General features: G+C 45.1%; 1 protein-coding gene across 1 annotated transcript; it reads right to left on the bottom strand.

Annotated features, from left to right (window-relative positions):
* Nucleotides 1-12102: 12102 nt before the first annotated feature.
* LOC120842031 lies at nucleotides 12103-18113 on the bottom strand. The gene is made up of 2 exons (XM_040213051.3): nucleotides 17233-18113; nucleotides 12103-12106 (listed from the first exon to the last, which is right to left on the bottom strand). The coding sequence occupies exons 1-2, from the start codon at nucleotides 18111-18113 to the stop codon at nucleotides 12103-12105; spliced, it is 885 nt and encodes a 294-aa protein (XP_040068985.1).
* Nucleotides 18114-20409: the final 2296 nt, after the last annotated feature.

Genomic DNA, 20409 nt, shown 5'->3' with positions numbered 1-20409 from the left:
GTTCTGTTTCTGTCCCCGTCCTCGATGTTTTATTCTATTTTCTATTCATATATATTCACCAACAACCTCTTTTTCAAGTATTATCATTAGGTCGGAATACTTCTCTGGTCACATGGGAGATCCCTTAATTCTGTTACCGGACAGTGCACACATTGTCTCCTTAGTTAAGGTTAAAATTCACTTAACAAGTAGGTTCGTTTACTGTTGCACTGGTTGTGGAATTACCGCGTTCCATCGCAGTAAAAACGAAATCAAGGTTGAAGTTATGTCGAAGGTCCACTTCAGACATTTTTGGAGACCGTTCGCACTTGGACGTTGCATCCGAGAGATATACTAATTTCTTGCTTGCCTTTGGCAGCGAGAAAAGTACGCGACTTCTTTCGCCGGTTTGGGCTGAATCCCGAGAAACTACGTGAAAACATTCCGGGTAAAAAGAAAGGGCATCGAAGTTTAAACGAAACAATGGAGAGACGCGCGTAGTTCTGGTTCGATTAGTCTAGCGAGTGTTGTGCCACATAGTCAACAGACGTATTTAATATAAGATACTAAATACCCATTTGGAAATATATTTAGAGTAGTATTGAAGTTGCTATTAGTAGGATTTATCTTAAGTAGGACACAAATACTTAAAAAGAGTAATTGCAATACATTTGAAGACACTTGGCAAGTAGGTTGCAAGCTGGTAATATAAGAATTAAAAAAAAAGTCAAAACGGGGCGCTCTATTTATGAGGACTTTTTAAAAATCACATTTTGCTGTGATATTTATGTCTTTCAAGAAGTGATTTAGCTGCTGCAATCAAAGTTTACTTCGAAATAATTCGGAATAGGAAACACAATGTTTGCCGAAATATTTTAGAAGCAAACGAAACTCACCGTATTGTAGACATGGCACTTGACGTGCTTTAGTGGGACGGCAGGCTCGGCTCTCGAAGAATTCTGCAATATGTTTGTAATATGCCTTGCCGCGATTCGGGGGACTTGACATGTAGTCCGGCATTGCATACCCCTCACAGGCGAACTAGAAGTTGATCGGGCAACCAGACTTGTTTTTTAGAGTACGCTAATTAACGACACAGGTTCACGCATAAAAGAAACATTGACTCGAAAACAGCAGCCTCTGTTACTGATCAACACCCAAGAGCGAGTAGTTTGTCCCCCCAGTCAAAAGCGAGGAGCACCGGCACCTTCTAAGAATAAGAAAAAATAGTAATAGGAAGGTCAAGAGAAAAACACAGGATAGTGTCTACGGAACAGCTTCTCAACCCCCTTCCACTGCTTCCTTCTGCACAAGTTTAAACCCTCTTGACGGACTGAGGTCAAAACGGTCAAGATTCTAAAATCAGAATCCACCAGGTTAGAAATAACCGACTCCAACTGGTCTCGAGGATTTTGAGGATAAAACAATGCGCGCATTTGAAATGAGATGAAATTGCTCGCAAGCTCGTTTTTGAACGAGCTTGCGAGCAAGAGTTATGCGACAATGGGCACACAAGAAGCTTTGAGGAAACCCAATCTAGGCCAATGCAGCTGAATATAGCCAGCAGGACCCAGTTTTTTTAGCCGAGGAAGTGCCTGGGCTCGCATGAAAACATTTTCGCGTATTTTCATACCACAACCCCCTGAACCGACAATTTTAGAAAATAGTTCATTGTGATCGCACTGAGCGTTAGCGTCACAATCCTCCGTTGACGGAACCACCCTTGCTTTAGAGAAGAAGGTAGCGGTGAGTGGAAAATTCGCGTGACGTCACCATCAATTTGCTTTCTCCAAGCATTACGTGCCATTCAAAGACAGCCTGAAAAAAGAGAAATGGAGAAAAGTGGACAAGAGCGCTACTTGGGGCTATTTGTCTTTCGTTGGCATTTGGAGACTGCGTTTTTCTCTCTCCCAAATTTGTAATCGGTTCAGTTTTCCCCCGGAGTCCGAGGATTCCTAGTTCCACAGATTGTTCCGGCGACAACTTTTTTCCAAGGTTCCAAAATGTCTTTTAGATACTGAGTACAAAAAGTAAGAAATGTAATTAAGATAGAGTAGCAAATACTCTGGTCGAAATGTATTAGCAAGATACAAAAAGACTACCAAAAGCATTTGAAATACAGTACCTTGAGTGCAGTATGTAAGATAGGCACAAGTGTGGTCCTAGCACGTGATATCCTTTTTCGTAAGTGATCAAACGAAAGTTCAAATGAAAACAGGCTTACTTTTATCGTTGACTTCGCACTCGTCAAAATAAAGCATTTGGCATTTTGATAAAAAAATGACACAATAACGAAAGAGCTATTGTGAAGGGGGACGTTAAAATAAGGAAACATCTATTATACGTCTCCTGCCATTAAAATGAAGTAGCTATTTTGACGGGAGAAACAGGCTACTTTCAAGTCTTCCGGAAAGAACGTAACGAATGTTGGCAACCTTTCGTACTGAAACTTTTGAAGATTTGATCACAACTTTGATTTAGGTAACTTTATCTCTTCAGCGTATTAAATCAACCGCCATGGCGATATATACGGATGGAAACAAATCAAAGCTAGGGGAGTTACTTATTTACACAGAACACAAAAACGAGCTTTTTATATTTTCAAAATATTCTGCAGTTAGTCTGTCGCTGCAATGTTAAGTGGTGGTGGTGTAACGAGGTGGTGTCTCGGGGGCGCGGTTGCCCAACTAATTATGTAGAATATGACACACGTCTACACTGTCAATAGTGGTTCCCAGGTAACGAAAGCGAATTTTTAGTGCGAAATCATTATCTGTCCCATGGAGCGAACCGGCGTTGTGAGCTTTTGAAGCCGCGCCAAACGGCACCTAAATTCCTTGTCCCATGGAGCGAAGCCTGTAGTCTGTAGCAGCGAATTGATGGATAAACTCCCATTGGCTGGCACGCGGAATAGTTCCAAGGAACGCCATCCCACGGAGAAGCCCTCTCCATGGCGCAGCGGCCCGGCCAAAGGTAAGAGGAAGGGGGTGGCCGGCGTCTGCAGAGCGGCCGGCCGTAGAGCCCGCCCGGGCAGACTCCGCTGAGGTCGCCTGGCCGGGCTCAGCGCGACGCGCAGCTTGTACGAATACGCTACGTATGTGAATGCTTTCGCATCGCATTCCGAAACGTTAGCAGTCCTATGTGTCTGTCGTTTTTTTTTTTTATTGAGAAACAAGTTCCATCTTTACTTTCAATGGCAGAATCTCAAGTTCGCTTTTAAAACAATTACAATGTACCGCCGTTCATTACAGGATTTTGTGCTTTCTTATAAACTTATGTATTTATTTCTGTACTGGAAGTAGAAGTTTCAATTACGTGCGTTTTTAAAAGGGTTTTCTTAAATAAGTGAGCGCAATTGTGCTTTTCGTTTCTCGTTTATTGTGTTTTTCGTCGTGCTGGTGGCCCAAACACAACACCGCTGCGGCCTGTTTTGAGCACCAAAAATAAATAACCTTATTTCTATATTATAATTATTACTATACAAACCTTTTATTCGGAGCGGTCTTCATTCGTCGGCTAATGCCCTATCAGTCCTCGAAGCTATGATATTAGCCAGGTGTGTATGCGTGTAAGGGTCCCTCGACTATCCTGTTTACTTCCACTCAGCCCCTCCGCTCTCTAATCGTATACGGCGGTATGGGAAAAGGCACGTGATCAGTGGTGAGCGGTGCTGCTGACGTAAAAGTTAAAGACCTCCGGAAGTCATTGAAAGCTATTGACGACCTGGATATGCAGATCCAGCGCATCGAAGTAGTCGTGGTGGAGTTTTAAATTAACCGGCAGACGACGGCATCGCCTGCTTTCGACTGGGTGCGTCCTCTGCTTGCTGTCCATATCGGGAGATGGCGCCACAACCACACCCTTTGCTAACTCGGTCGCGTGCGTTGTCCTCCGCCGACGGCAGTGGCATGGGTGTTCGTCTAACTGTTGACGCGCCTTGAAGTTTTGCACTTCAAAAGATAGAATTAAAGACACATTTTGTGAAACTTTGAGACGTTTACTTGTATAGCCGTGTTTTAGGACCGACATTAGAGCGTCCCTGAAAATTGAAAGTAGCCTGCGTGCGAGATATGTCCAAAAAGTGTTCTGCCATGTATCATCTTCTAAAACGTAAGCACACCGGGAAAATTGCTTACTAACCTCCTTCAAAGTACTTCCACTCACGCCAGTGTTCCTTCCTCTTCAAAATATCCCACTAGGCTCTCATTCGGGATCGCCAACAGCTGCCTCGTCTTTTTTTTTTATTCGGGTAAATGCGTGATGCAAAATGTTTTGCCTTTTTACCGGTATTTCAGCTTTGAGAAAAGCCAGGAGTCACAGGGAACTGTGTATGAACTGTAGATAGCTGAAACACCTTGGTGTCGCAATTTTGTGCCAGGAAACCCTGCACTAGACGTGCCGAGTGGCCTTTACGTTGCCGTGATTAAGCTGCGATTCATTAGCTGCCTGCAGCTCCGGTTATTTTCTCCTTACACCGTTCCGCAGAAGTGAAGTAGTGCACTCCTGGTAGACTACGCCTTCATGATACAAAAGACCTGCGACATTACCTTCCGAGTGGCTCCGACTCTTCACTGCTTACTTCAAACGTGGTGATTCTGGTGATTTCTATCGGCTAAAATTAGCTTTTCTTTCATGTTATATCCATAAATGTCTGACTGCTCTCCGCTTATAGCCTTTTTTAGGAACTGTGGATCCTTATTGGTGGTTTCAGTAAAGTCTTGCACAAATTCAGACCGAAATTCCTTCTGCTCATGCAACAGAAGACATTGGACAAATGTTTTCCTACATGTTTCATGCCTAAATCTCCCCCCCCCCTCCAATATTTATAAAACTGTAAACTAGATTTGCCAGATCTTTCAATTTTTTCACTGCCAATTAGCGGTTTTTGTTGATAGCAACTCGCACTTGCTTAATGTGATCGGCTGTTCTGATTGTCGAAGGCCTCCAGAAAGCGCACCATTTGAGTGTTGCTAATTTATCTGTTTTCCCGCTAAATGTAAATACTTTAGTGTTAAACAACGTGTTAAATTAAATTGCTTTTATAGCGGGTGGCGGGTTCGTTAGCGGTTGTCAAGTCGCGTTAGCAGTCTTTTTAGGGGTTTGATTGTCTTCCTTCCTCCATCAGAAGTTCAGAACTAGCTTACGTTTCCTGGTAAGTTAGATCGTCATCTTTTCTAACACCCAACGAAATTGTTGTTAGTGAAGGTGACTCTTGCAATGCAGTTGAGATATTTCGGTTGCAAACATTAAATTATGTTTTGAATGAATTAGTGCGTAAGTGATTAAATTTTCTTTTTACAAGTATGCCGTATAAAATGTGCCCAGTGAAGTAGGCAGACCATTTTTAAACAAGAGGAATCTATAGGATTCTGGAGATATTACTGGAAGCTTCATGCGATGTCAGGTGAGCCAGATACCAGTACTGACACTGTAAAAAATAACTTTCTGCAAATCATGTGAATTTGGTCGCCAGAGCACTATACGACAACCAAACGTTGCACAAAACATCGAAACGACGGAGTTGTACATCGGCAGATACGGGAAGATTCCTGGAACCAGCGGTAACAGCAGGATGAAGAAGTGAGTATTGCATGCTCATCTACAGTTGGGAGACAAGTCGCCCGTTGATGCAGACTAAGTTCGAGGCTGTATAAACATACACACACCTAAATGTTTTGGGCAGGATCGTTCGGTGCCTGGAAGCAATTTCAGTAAAAAAAATTACGTTTTTTCTAAAGGTTGGTTTTGTTAATAAAATATTTTCTAGGCGAATTATAACATTTGTACTAGAACTCATTATTGCACTGCATCCTTTATTTAGCGGTCTTGAGTTGTTTTTTTAATATTCTTAATTGCTTTTTTTTTGAGCTAGCAACACTACATCACTCTCATTGGCATGCCGGCCTTCTCCAAAGCGCACGTACCATAATGTTATTTGGATAATACTAATTTAATCATCCCCGAAAGCCTTTTTGATTATTCAGAGTCTGTGTATGAATACTGAAGTTGGAAGAAAAACTTGATGCATACTCGCTGAGCAAGCCGCAGTAATAGTAGGTCCTGTAATCACACAGCGCTTCACCGCATTCAGTGGCGACTCGCAGCGGACTGAGCAGACAAAAAGCAGTGATTGCTCACGCGCACGCAGTGGGGTCCCACCTAACTGTCTGCCAAATGACATCAAAGCTGTGCCTCGCGTAAGCGAGGAAATAAAAATGACAGTGTTAAAGCTCTGCACATTCTCGGATTACCTGTGGATCATCCGCGGATATCCGCAGTAAACTGGCGGATGCCGATAAAAAATGAATCAAATTTGGAACATTGCGGATCGAATGCCAGGGGCTTCGGATACGGATCGGATGCGGATACCTGTGGGCCTGAACTTGCATTTTTGCCGCATCCCATAAACGCTTGCTACCGCACAGTGTAGAGTGAATAAGTGACTGATACTATGAAGTGCATTATGGGATGTATTGCAGGAGCAAACTATTCTCTTAGATAAAAGCGGACATTCGGGGAAAAATTGTTCTTTACGTCAAGAAAGGTATGATTCTCACCGAAGATCACAGTATAACTCTCTATCTTGCCTAGAATGCTGTCCCTAGAAAAAGCAAAGAATGCAGGAGCATCACTAGTCACGGGAAAGAGAAATCTTGTTTGCTGAAAGAAGAGTGGAAAACGTTATTTAAGCAAAGAGAAACCCAAACGTTCAAGGCACAAATATAAAAAAGCCTGCAAGTTGCTTCATTGTCTACAAGTAGATCAAAAGGAGACGGAATTCGATAATCTGGAGTTGTTGAACTTGCGCCAGAACGAGTTTCCGCACCTCATTCTTGTGGCGCAGTTTGTGCACGCCATCCCAGCATCAAGTGAATCAATGGAGAGAGACTCATCATTAGCGGGTATTAATTGAAGACTGGCAAACCAGTCTGAATCGGTTCGTGTTGACGATATTCTGTTTCTTCTAATAGCATCCTCGACAAGTGAAACATTGCGTGCGTGCGTTTTCTTTTTCTCGACAGTTGGCACTGAGTTGTTTTTAAGTATGAGGTTGAATTGAAGAGTTTCCGAAAGGGCCGCTAGGTGGCTTTTTCTTCAAGAATATTTTTATGTCACTGTGTTGGCAACCCTTTCGTATGAAATGACGACACATTTCAGATTGATATCTCAAAAGGTCTGGTTTTGATAAGCATTCTAGTTGACCAATCATAACATTTTAATTGATGGAGCGGTCATCAAACATTTTCATTTGTAGCGAAACAAACTTGCAGCCTTTCCACTCTGGCGAAAAAGGAAGAGCAGCGGAGCTGTACTATGTGCCGCCATCTATGGGCGACTGCGCGGACCAAACAGCCGGTTAGCCGGTTGTCTGGTCGCTTGAGTATCCTGAAAATTATGCGTTAAGCGCAAGATTTGGCCGGACATGCGCCCATGTTTAGTTTACGCCTGTTTTGCCTGAGAGTGGGGTCTGCGCTTCCCCGATATTTTACAGTACACGAGTACTTTGCCGAAAGGAGTGAGCGCCTTTTCTTTCCCACTTTTTTATTGTTTGGCCTAACTAAAACGACACAGTTATTAGTGTGTCATTTGTTAATTTTCATGTTTATAAAACGGGTGTCTGTTTGAAGAGGGTTTTATAAATCAAGAAGGGAAATAAATATTAAACTTTACTTCTTTTTGAGCGAATCTTATGGACAGAGTGTCAGTGTCACAGACTTCCAATACGATCTTATAACTGCGATCATATTTTCAGCAATGCGAACTGTCTCTGGGAAAATGATCGCTTATTTTATAAATACAATAAAACGAACAACGATAAAATGACTACCCCCACATTGTGACACGAAGAGTTTGTTGTACAAATCTAAGCAAATTGCTTAAAGGATACCACCCAGATGTGTTTTTGATTTTCATTTATGCTTGATTTCATGGTGTAAAATGAATGCTCGGATTGAGGGAGAGATGCGGTTTTGAATTTCGTGGATGCGGTTTGCATGCTGATGCCAAGTCTGCGGATGTGAATAGGAGGCGGATGATCAAAGTGTTATCCGCGAAGGGCTCTAGACTTCACACTTTTCGGCCATGCTTCGTATTGTTACGAATGACAAATGATGAGGCAAAAAATAACTAAAGAAATTAAACGTTTAATGAGGCGAAATTGTGCCCCAAACAAAATAAAAGGAAGGTAGGGTCGCAGGCGTCGATGTCGGCGAAACTGCAGGATCGATCGCTGGAGCGAGGCTGACTCCGCTCGCCTTGCAGAGTCCCTTATGTAGCCTTGTGGGTTTCTGGATCATTCGGCGTAGAACTTTCGGTGCGTAGAATATTCGAAACTCGATCAGACGAGAATGTTCTCGAACTTACGCGAAGGCCAAATTGAAAGAATAAATGAAAGGACACTCCGCTGTCTGGAATTGAACCTACACCTTCCGCACTAAAGTCAAACGCGGTAAACACTCGGCCGTGCACGCGCTTGCTCGCCGACGCGCGTCGCAGTATATTGAAATTGCTATTAAATTCCAGGCAACAACATTTTGTCGAATCGTGTTTCAGTGCTTTGGGTGTCATACCCTTGGTAACGAGCACATCTAAACCGCTATTTTGTTTTCAAGGTCATTCTAACTTTTTATGCGAAGCCGCATTGCGAATTGATTCAGTTACCTGAAAAAACAGCAACATTGAAGTGAGGAACTCATCTAGTATTTAGCGCGTCCAAGAAAACTTTACACGTGTCTTTCATGGTCGACACTTAGGACTAAATATATTATATGACTGTGATTGTATATGTCACTTACGGGGAATTGTAGATGATAGACACCTGGAGCATCTTGCATTAGGTTGTAAACGCGGTTTTGGTTTATACACTGATACAATTACCTATACATGCGGGTTCCTCAAAAGACTGGCCGCATTCGCTCGTTGTTTGGTCTTTGTGGTTTACATATCACTGACTTGACTCGTCTGTAACTGATTGTCTGCGAATTCGAGTCTACCTTTGTTGATGTTGACATTAGTATTTCTGAACACGAATAAATATTTGTAGGGCACGGGCTCTTCACAGCGGCCACGTTCTTTTGCTATTTGACAGGATTCTTAGAACAAAGGAGGCTATGTTGAAACCTCTGGGTAGGACGTCATACCCAGAGGTTTTTTTGTTTTTTTGGCTTTTATCGCGTCTGTCGATGCGTTCAATGCTTGTTATAGTGCAAAAGTACGCTGGCATGCACCTGTAACTCGATTTTTGTTTCGTGAACCTCTCCAGCTTCTCTTTAAACAAAAAATCTATAAATATAAATTTAACACTAATGGTGACGTAGGGCATCCTTTCTTCCGCATAATCGGACGTGAATCGGGTCTGTCACCTGCTTGTTGACGATCACCCTGGTGGTGCACCTTTGTTAGGAAATTTTGGCTCCTTTCAAAATGGCACTGCCCCCATTTACATGCTTTATTACATCTAAACGAACGGCGTGCCTTACATGGTCAAATGCCTTGTCTGAAAAAAATTATTATTGTTCAGATGCTCGGTATGGAGCTTCTAAATCTTCCTGTCGAAACGCACTTCGATAGCACTCCCTCGCCGTTTTAAGTCGAAACCAGACAATGACAAAAAAAACAACAAAAAAACGTCATGACACGATACAATGCCAACATGTCTGCCACGGAAGCTGACACGTAGATTGTGTCTAACTGTGCGTGTTATGACGCCTGGAAATGTGTTAAATAAATCTCGGTGGTGTCGCTCTGTACAGATCCTGTGTCGGTTATATCACACTCGTGGAACGAATCACTGAAAACTTTGACGCTCCTTTCAGTGCATCGCTTAAGCGGCGATCCATCGGTGTCTCGAACGGCATATTTGAAGTCTCCACACAGCAGAAGTGTTCTACCACAACCTAAAAAAAATGTAAGAAAAAAAAAAAAGAAAAAGAAACACGTTTTTTTTTTTTTTTATACTGGGAGCGTAAACACAAAGGAGCCACCAGTGAACTGGTGTAAGAAATATATCACACGAATGAAAACACCCTTTCGTGTGAGTGGTGACTGCCATCTCCCACAAGGGACACGTCTTTTTTAAAAATCAAAAAAAGAAAAAGAACAACCAGTAGAGATCCCGACAGAGGGGATGACGCACACTTCATAGAAATGCTAGAAAGGTTGTAGCGTTCTCGAAACCTGCTCTTCCTCAGGCATCTTGATCTCCTACAACGCCAAGAAATCGGGTTTCTGGCTTTGCAACAGAGGCTGTACTTGATACTGCTTTTTACGATTGTTGAAACCCTAACGTTTAGCGATGCTGCCAAAATAGCCGGCTCGAGCGCACAAATCATGGTGGGCTATGATGCTGCACTGCACAACCTGCGCTGCACAGTCGGACATATCTACTGTGACTGCCGCATACCTAGGTGTTCGGTGTGCTTTCGTTTCGGACATGACAGCAAAGACTGTGTAGGACGTACGCCGGAGTCACCGGTGGACTTGTGGCAGACGACCGTGCGCCCATGACGATAGACGTCGAGGACTCCGAGAATGCTGCGAGACAAGACAAGGGCGACATCCAACCGCCGGCAGGCCACCAGGGCGTTCTCGCCGGAAATGACGGTGCAGCGGAAGCCTCCATGTCAAAAGGCAAAGTCAAGTCTCTCCCTGCGGTTTCGGAACAAGTCTCCGGCGCCACTCTCCTTGCGGAAACTTCGGCCGGGGGCTTTGCGGCCCCGCATGCTGCCTGTCGTCTGATGACCGAGAAACCGCCCTCCGGGCTCCCCGACGGCATGGAGGAGATTACCGAGTTCTTCAAGCATAGCCTCGAAGGCCAGCCCCCGACACGCCGGGATGTCGAGCGATCTAGGCTTCTGGCTTAACTTGGAAAGGAACAAGAGAGGCTACTTCAAGGCAATTTCGCACAACTGGCCCGACGACCGGCCACGGAATACCGACCAGTAAGGCGGTAACGCCCGGCTTTCAAGGACGACTGTAGGATCGCTAAGCACGTCAGTGCATGTTATGGTATCAATGAGTGCGTTGTCATCGTTGAGTCTTATTTCGTGAGACAGACACTTTGGTGTGACGCCGCTCTTTAGCATTAGGTGGACGAAACGAGTTGTCGACTCAATGCCTTGAAATCCATCCACTCGCTACTTCTTCCAGTCAACTCCATGCACTTTCCCGTAGGGCTAAACATACTTGCAGACCTGTCGTCCATCACGTGAAACGGTGCCTAGTGCACCCGAAGGCAGACCTCGGTGCAACTGGGGTCAAAAATAACGCAGCCCGGGTCTTTTGCATTAAGCTCATTGACTTTGACGAGCCGCTGCTTGGCTTCGGGTGTTCTAAGTTTCGCCATCTAAGTATGATTCCTTTGAGAATCGCCTAGCACTGCTACATAAGCCAGGATGGCGATGCGCTTCTGTTCACTCCAATATCCTCGATTTTGTACAGCCGTCCCTTTAGGTCGCAGTGCAGAAGCACCGAGTTCATGCACGTTGTCCCGGTGGAGATGGGCGGTAGCAGAACCTTGTATTCGTTGGCAGTAGATGTAGAATCAGGAAAAAAAGAACTGCGGCAGGCAAGGGTCTTTATCGCCGGTCCTGTGGATAGTTCCTGCGACCGTCCACTATCGCTACCGGAAGAAGAATCCGGCGCCATGGATGCATCCCCAACTTTCTTGGACATGAATGCTTTGCGCTCTCTCTAGGTGATTTCTGCTGAATGCACTAAGATGAGGATTTTAACAGAACAAATACAAACATCGCAATGTTCTCCGGGAATATTTTAGAAGACAGTAATAAAATATCAGTAGGCAGTAATCAAACGTTTCGACGTGTGTAGTTTTTATTCCATTGCCCAACATATTTTCTATTGCATTGCATCCTATAGGCAGCATTCACCAAATTATCCGTTTCTGCTTTCCTTGACAAACGATCGTAATGCTCCCGAGGACTGTAATTGCTTGTGCATTATGGAAGGCGCATCAATTTAATTTTGGTATTTCAATGAAAATCGTTTATTCGCCGGATGTTCCTTGCACTGACATGAGTACAATTGTAGTGAAGTCATCACAACGGCATTCGCAAACGCATTACGGGAAAGTGAGGGATTTTGTTAACATACCTTTCTTTTGGCTTACCTGAAATAATATTTTAGTTCACTATAAGTTAACAAGAGTTGAAACGTTAGCACGTTATTTAAGAAAACAAAAAGTTTTTCTTTTTGAAATAAAGCGTGATCATGATCAGGTACGTCTATCCAGAGTCATCCCGCACGGATGTGGAATACCTTTCCTTATGGAAGATTCTCAGTTAAGAACATTAGCGAAAATAAATAAAAAGGTAATAAATTATGTTGCATATATAAACCTTTCAATATATGTTACTTGTCGCCCTGAATTAAGTAATAGTCTCATATCCACAACTTTTACATGACCTTCTTAATTCCGCCATTTTCTCCACGCGTCTTTGCTGGACGCAATATAAGGGAAGTTAAACTAAACAGCAGAACTCGCAATGTTCCCCGGAGATGTTTCAACTGGCAGTTATAAAATATTTTTGAGCAGTAATGAAATTTTCGAACACGTATATTTTTTTATTCATGTACCCGTTTTCTAAGACGTGTTTCGATGAGATGGCGTTCGATCAAGCGTAATAAGCCCAGCGACAATCAAATCTTGTTTTCCTAACAACATTGGTTACATAGAGCACTGTGATGCAGGCAAAGAATCATGCGAAAAGGAGTGATCAAAATTGTCCACTGCAATCTAAACGAACCTTCGCACTCAAATCGCATCTGGCCTAAGATAGCGCGGACCCAAGTGAACATTTTCCTATACCGGTTAAAGTGGCATAGCCTGGCTGTTGAAATTTGTTCTTGAGAAGAAGCTGGTCGATTCAAATTGAAAATAAACATCTCCCTTGCTTATTGATGATTTTTTTGGTAAATCTACCAAAGTAGTATGTTATGCTCTATTCCACATGGTAGCTAATTAATTGGTCACTTTCTGACGGTCTGCATGCTAATTGTCGTAGTTACGCCAAGCGCCTTTGTGTACTTTGTTTTTGCCCAGCTCACAGACACATAAAATTGCTGTTCAACACAAAAAATGGGCAATAACAGATTTCTATATATATTGTAAGGAAACGATGTTACAAACTGATGGGGGTTTATTATTTACAGTGTGGTAGCTAGGTTGAGAGAAAGGCCGTTGGGAATCCAGCTAGTCGCGCGCTCTGCCCGAACGAACCTCTTCCTCCTCGTCTTCCCTCAGCCTCCGTGTTTTTCCCCAACGCACCGTAGATGTCATCTTCGTCACAATGCCCTCTTGGTAGAGATAGCTATCCTGGCGAAGCTGGTATTAGGTGGGGTCAGTAGGAAGGCAGTAGAGTTTAAGGCGGTTGACATGGGCCGTTTCACGAGAACGTCGGTGGCGATCGGCAGGTGGGGAGAGAGGCGCAATTTCGTAGTTTACAGGTGAGGTCTGACGAAGCACGCGATATGGGCCTGTGTAGTTTGATAACAGTTTCTCGGAGAGACCGGGTTCGCGTTGTGGAATCCACAAAAGGACGAGATCGCCGGGTGTGAAAGAAGTTGGGTGGGATGTATCATCGTGACGGCTTTTTTGCTGTCCTCGCAGGTGTGTCGTGCGTGCTCGTGCTAGCTGGCGGCATTGTTCAGCATGATTTCTGATTTCGGTGACTGGAAGGCATTCAGAAGGATCGGGTGAATGGGGTAACAAGCGATCTAATGTTGAAGAGACCTGCCTCCCGTAAAGAAGGAAAAATGGTAAAAATTGAGTAGTGCTTTGAACGGCTGTATTGTAGGCGAAGGTTACGAACGGAAGAACCTTGTCCCAATTACGATGATCGGGGGAAATGTACATGGCGGGCATATCGGCAAGTGTTCGGTTGAAGCGCTCGGTCATGCCGTTGGTCTGCGGATGGTATGGTGATGTTGTTCGATGGACGACACTGCAAGCTCGCAAGACCTCTTGGATGATTTTAGAGAGAAACACAGTTCCGCTGTCGCTGAGGAGTTCTTTCGGGGCACCATGACGGAGAACAACCTGGTTCAAGAGAAAGTTGGCCACATTTTCCGCTGTGGCGGTAGGCAAAGCAGCAGTTTCAACATAACGCGTTAGGTGATCAATGGCGACGATGATCCAGCGATTTTCAGAGGAGGAGTGAGGAAGTGGGCCAAAAAGATCTATTCCGACACGGTCGAATGGGTGTTCTGGGCACGGAATGGGTTGAAGCAGGCCTTGAGATGAATATAAAGGCCGCTTACGGCGTTGGCATGGGAGGCATGATTTCAAAAACTTTTGGACGCTTCCATAAAGCCCTGGCCAGTAGTACCGTGAGCGTACCCGATTGTAGGTCTTGAGTAGACCTCCGTGACCACATGTTAGGTCGTTGTGGAGGCATTCTAAAACCTCACGTCGCAAGTGACGGGGAATGGTAAGAAGCCAATGGCAGCCTTCGGGCGAATAGTTGCGCCGGTAGAGAAGGCCATTTCGAATGCGAAAATGCTTGGACTGTCTTTGTAGTGAGCGGTTTGGGGAAGATGCAGGGTCTCTGACAACAGCCAAAATTTTAGATATCCAAGGATCTCTTGCTTGTTCTTGCTCCATGTCGTCAATGTTTAACGCCGATAAGGTGATAGGGTCTTCATCAGTGTCAGGTAGGTCTAGTGGTTCAGAGTGCAGAAGACATCTAGAGAGACCATCGGCGTCGCCATGTTTGCGGCCGGATTTTTACAGAACAACGAAGTCGTACTCTTGCAGCCGCAGCATCCCTCGACCAAGGCGTCCCGTGAGGTCTTTCAAAGATGACAGCCAGCAAAGCGCGTGGTGGTCGGTCACAACGTTGAATTTTCGGCCATGAGGATATGGACGGAACTTGGCAACTGCCCAGACGACTGCCAAGCATTCTTTTTCAGCTACGGTGTAATTTCGTTCTGGTTTTGTGAGAGCCCTGCTTGCATAGGCAACAACGTAGTCGCCGAAACCTGTCTTGGTTTGTGCGAGCACAGCTCCAACTCCAAAGCCGCTAGCATCAGTGCGAAGTTCTGTTGGGGCAGTAGGATCAAAATGCCGAAGTATCGGCGCAGATGTTAAAATATCTTTAAGCTGGTTGAAAGGAGCCTCGCACTGCGATGTCCAAGAAAATGGGTGTGAGGATTTCTTTAGAAGATCCTGCAGGGGTGCCGCTATGGATGCGGGTCCGCGTACAAAACGTCGAAAATAGAAGCAAAGTCCAAGAAAACTTCGAATTTTTTTTGGGTGGTTGGCCTGGGCATGTCAGAAACGGCCTGAATTTTGCTAGGGTCGGGTTGAACGCCTTTTTTGGACACGAGATGGCCAAGCACTTTAATTTGCCGCGCTGCAAATCGACAGTTCTTTGCGTTGAGCTGAAGGCCGGCGTTGCTGAGGCAGGACAATACGGCGGTTAATCTACACAGGTGCTGCTGAAATGTGTTTGAAAATATTACTACGTCATCTAAATAGCACAGGCATATCTTCCACTTGAGGCCGCGCAACACTGCATCCATCATACGTTCGAATGTTGCCGGCGCGTTGCATAAGCCGAAGGGCATGACGGTGAACTGGTACAGGCCATCGGGTGTTACGAAAGCTGTTTTTTCTTGGTCGTTGGAGGCCATAGGAATTTGCCAATAGCCTGAACGGAGGTCTAGACATGAAAAGTACTCCGCTCCCTGCAAGCAGTCGAGGGCATCGTCGATTCTTGGCATTGGGTATACATCTTTTCGGGTGATCTTGTTTAATCTTCGGTAGTCAACACAAAATCTGATAATGCCATCTTTTTTCTTGACAAGGACGACTGGTGACGCCCATGGACTCGTAGAGGGCGTGACGACACCTTTGTCAATCATGTCGCTGACCTGGTTATCGATGACGCTTCGTTCAGACGCTGAAACTCGGTATGGGCGTTGACGCAGGGGATTCTCGTTGCCCGTATCGATGTGCTGAACTACCGACGTGGAACGTCCCAAGGTGGATTGCGGGCGATCAAATATGGAGCCAAACTTGCGTAGAACGGCAAGGAGTGAGGCCTTTAGGGACGAATCAAGGTGGTTATCTATAGTCGCTAACAAGAACTGGTCCTCCTCCTCTTGCTGCGGGGCTAATGGACAACAATATTCAGAAAAAGAATTATTGAAATCAAAAACTTCGATAGCTTCGTATGGCTCAGCGAAAGCAACGACTGTATTTGCTGGAAGCATTATTGAAAGAGAAGACATATTTAAAGCCACAAGGAATGCGGTGCCATTGTGAAGGTGAAGCAGAGAAAAAGGGACAAGGATACCTGTCTTACGAAAAAAAACTGCGGAAGGGGAGACCATTAGAGGAGACGCCGAGACTCTGGATGATTGAATCGGTAAAGGAACAGACGAAAATGGAGGAATTTGTACGTCATCAAGGAGGGATAATTTGATCGTGTGCACAGCAATGTTCTCGTCGGGAAGGTGGATTTGAGCGAAATCTACTTCTGCACGTCCACAGTCGATAACAGCGTTTGTTGCTTTTAAAAAGTCCCACTTAAGAATGACGTCGTGAGAGCAGGAAGACAACACCAGTAATTGGACACAGTAACACACTTCTTGAATGACAACACGTGCTGTACAGACACCGGTCGGGACAACATTTTGTGCTCCAACAGCTTTAAAGGGGCGACCAGAAAACGGGGTTGTGACTTTCTTCAACTTACGACAAAGGTCAGCCCGAAGAACTGACACTGCGGCACCGGTGTCAATTAATGCTTGAGTGCGCAAACCATCAATAACTATATCTATCATATTTCTGGTAACTGGACGAGGACTTAAAGATGTGACAGGATTTGCAGCTCTCGCCTCTTGAACTGCTCCTAGCAGTTTCCCTCTGCAATGGGCGATGTAGTGCGTGGTCGCAGGGGAGACAGCGAACGCCGCCTGGGAGATGGAGATCTGCCTTGCCTTTGCCGTGGTTGTGGTCCAGTGTAATCTTGGTGTGAATACTGATCACTGCGTCGACCAGAACCGAAAGCTGGTCGATACTGCGCTTGCAGTGGGGCAGCGTAACTCTCAGAGTTTCCACGGCGACAAAAACGGGCGATATGCCCAACATAGCCACATGAAAAGCAAATGGGACGATTTTCTGGCGTCCTCCATTGGTCAGCCCTGCGTGCTTGCCAGCGAGGAGGAAAAAATGGCGGCTGTGGTTGGAAGACCCGAGCAGGTATCGGGCGTGTTAGCATCTCGGCATACGTTGGCACCTGAGGCACTAGCGGCGGTGACGCGGCCGGCGGCATAACGGCGCAAGGAATCGCGGCTTTGACTTGATCCTCAATTAGCGCTCTGATCGAAGGCGAGATAAAGGACTCCGGAGGGGTCGAAGGCTTTCCTAATTGGCGAGCCACTTCGTCACGTACGATCTCTTGAATGACGCATCGGAGTTCGGCCCATTTGACGCCGGAGCCTTCGATTGCAGTTGTCAGGCTGGCCAGCTCTGCGGAAGGTTCCAGTTTGCGTTTGGCTGGCAAACGCTGAAGGCGTAGCTCAGAGAAGTTCTGGCAGATGTCGATGACTTCAGAGACAGTCGTTGGCGCTTTGACGACAAGGATCTGGAAAGCATCTTCGGCAATGCCTTTCATGATGTTCTTCAGTTTTTCATCTTCGGTCATGCGGGTGTCAACGCGCTTGCACAACTTCAGGACATCTTCGATGTAGCTAACGAAGCTTTCATCGTGCAGTTGGGTGCGTGATGCCAATGTCCTCTTCGCGACGAGCTTCCGCTGGGCAGGCTTCCCAAATACTTCCTGGATCTTTGCTTTGAACTGGGGCCAGGTCACCAGCTCTGACTCATGGTTGGTATACCATAGTTTTGCAACGTCGGTCAAATAAAAAATTACGTTATTGAGCTTCACGGTGTCATCCCATTTGTTGTGGAGGCTCACCCTTTCAACTGACTCCAACCAGTCCTCAATGTCATCGTCACCGATTCCGCTGAAGAGCTTTGGGTCCCGCTGACGGAGGGCTCCCGCGCATAGGATAGTGGTTGCACTTGCAACAGTAGGTGCCTGGCCAGGAGTGGTGTCCTGCGCTGCCTCGTCCGAGGCTCCTTGGCGTGATACCGGTTGGCGTCGCATCGATTTCAGTGGTGTAGGATGCAGGAACACTTACGAGTGAAGTCCGGATAGTTGGGGAAACCCGCACCTCCACCAATTGTAAGGAAACGATGTTACAAACTGATGGGGGTTTATTATTTACAGTGTGGTAGCTAGGTTGAGAGAAAGGCCGTTGGGAATCCAGCTAGTCGCGCGCTCTGCCCGAACGAACCTCTTCTTCCTCGTCTTCCCTCAGCCTCCGTGTTTTTCCCCAACGCACCGTAAATCTCATCTTCGTCACAATATATACATATATCAGAAACACACATATTTAAATTAGCTGTCGTTATATTTATTGTCGGTGAAAGTAATCATTTCACCTAGAATGACTGCCTGATTTTTATCTTTCTCTGAAAGACAGAACGATTGAAGAATTTCGTGCGGACTATATGATTGCATAACCATTATTTTTTTTATTGCGTGTCTTATTTTTTGCTACACTGCACATACCACCTAAACCTGGAAATTCAGTTCTAATCTACCGACTCTGTGTATCGCAAAATATTGTGCTTTATGGACCCTATATAAAATCGTGATTGGTGTCAGATGGCTCGGAATTTCGGTTGCTCAGACAACGTGTGCTTGTGTTCAAACTTGGCTATATGTTGAATACAAATATTAATGAAGTACATGTTCAAAGTTATGTTTTCCATTTAAATTATTTATTAATTTTTTGGGGATGTTAATTATTAATTTATGTTCACTAATTTCTACGAATAAACTACGATTTAGTGGTGTAAAGGAAGGGAACGTTTTTTTACCCACACTATTTAACTGACTTCCTTTCTAACCGCTAGTAGGCTAATTCTGACATTCACGCGATATTTGAAGGGAAAGGGGGGATGCGGTCATATAACTTAATTAAATAGTATACAATTCTTCAAGATGTTAAGCCAGATACGAAAGGTTGGGGAACTTAATCGCTTCAGGCGGGGACGGTTGCTTCCGTGCACGCTTGCGCACGCACGCATATATATATCTTTTTTTTTTTTAAATTACGGGCTAAATCTTACCCCCTTTCCCTGTTGTTTACTCGTAAAAATATATTGTTTCTAAAAAGAAAAAGAGCGCGCCTTGTACATAACCGGCGCATGCACCTGCGTGAGCTGTAGTGGTCGATGAAAAATTATACAGAGGAATCATAACTAATGACCATACTACTGGAGCTTCTATGAAAACCCTTTCTCCGGCACGCGAAGCGTTTTCGGGTGCAGCCAGTATTCCGATTATTCTTGAAAGACCCCTCTTGAACGACTAAGGGGGAGTTGAATAGTAGGTTAGGAGCGTCAAGAATTAGCTTGTTACCACCAGTATCAAGTGAAAGTAAAACAATGATTTCATATATATTTGAATGTAAACTAGAAACTTTTCATCTGCAATTATTCTACAAAAATGAACAGCCGAATTAACTTTTATAGGCTATCAAATAAAGGGAGCAGTTTTTTAATTCAATTGCGAACAAGTACATACGTCATCCCGGACATACTCGACCAGAAAGACGTGGATGCTAATTTTTTTTACGGAACTTCATGCTACAAATTGAACAAACAAGTATGCAGGCGAATCTTGACAATTCTTAAACCGGCTTTCATTTTATTATTGGCTTCAGGATTAGCGACCGGAGCTAAGACGAATGCACTCGAAATATCACCTCCTGCTTTAAAGCGTACCTGCGTAGCACCCGTTTTCCCCCCGCACGAAGCAACAAAAACGCTGCGCGTATAGTGGTGCTTCGCAGTCTACATGGCAGCGGCCGAGGCGAGCGGGAAAGTCCTGCCCGTCTCTGGTCGCCCCGCCACGATGCAGCGACCAGCGGCAAAAAACCACGACAATCAGCAGCGAAGCGAGCCGGAACTAAAGAGCGGAGATAACTCCGCCGCTGCTCTTTTCTAATTTTTCATCAGTCGTAGAGAACCAGCCGTACGAGCTAACAGCGCCATCGCGAAGCTCGGGTGGACTCAACTTTCCCGGAAACATACGGAAAAGTCACATGGCCGGCGGTTCTTAGTCGTCACCCTGTAAACCCACATCGAAGCCATGCCCAATATGGACCTTACACCTCGTCACATTCATGAACTCACGCCTTTCACCCAACTCATGAATTAACCAAACTCACGCCATTCACCGACCTCATGGACTCACGAACTCACCCATCTCATGAACTCACCAAACTCACGCCCCTCACTCAACCTCAAACTCATGAATTTTCGAGGCTTATGAATTCTCACCTGATTGGTGAGGGTGAGTGAGGGGAGTGAGAGCGCTCATGAGTGAGTTC

The sequence above is a fragment of the Ixodes scapularis genome, unplaced genomic scaffold (assembly GCF_016920785.2).
Source record: "Ixodes scapularis isolate PalLabHiFi unplaced genomic scaffold, ASM1692078v2 PGA_scaffold0__279_contigs__length_252992795, whole genome shotgun sequence".
Classification (NCBI taxonomy): domain Eukaryota; kingdom Metazoa; phylum Arthropoda; class Arachnida; order Ixodida; family Ixodidae; genus Ixodes; species Ixodes scapularis.
The sequence above is the reverse complement of the archived record's forward strand: the minus strand, read 5'-3'. Positions and strand labels throughout refer to the sequence as shown.

Excerpts from the sequence above, each read along its gene's own strand:
- LOC120842031 (XM_040213051.3), bottom strand. The coding sequence starts at position 18,113 with ATGCGACGCCAACCGGTATCACGCCAAGGAGCCTCGGACGAGGCAGCG.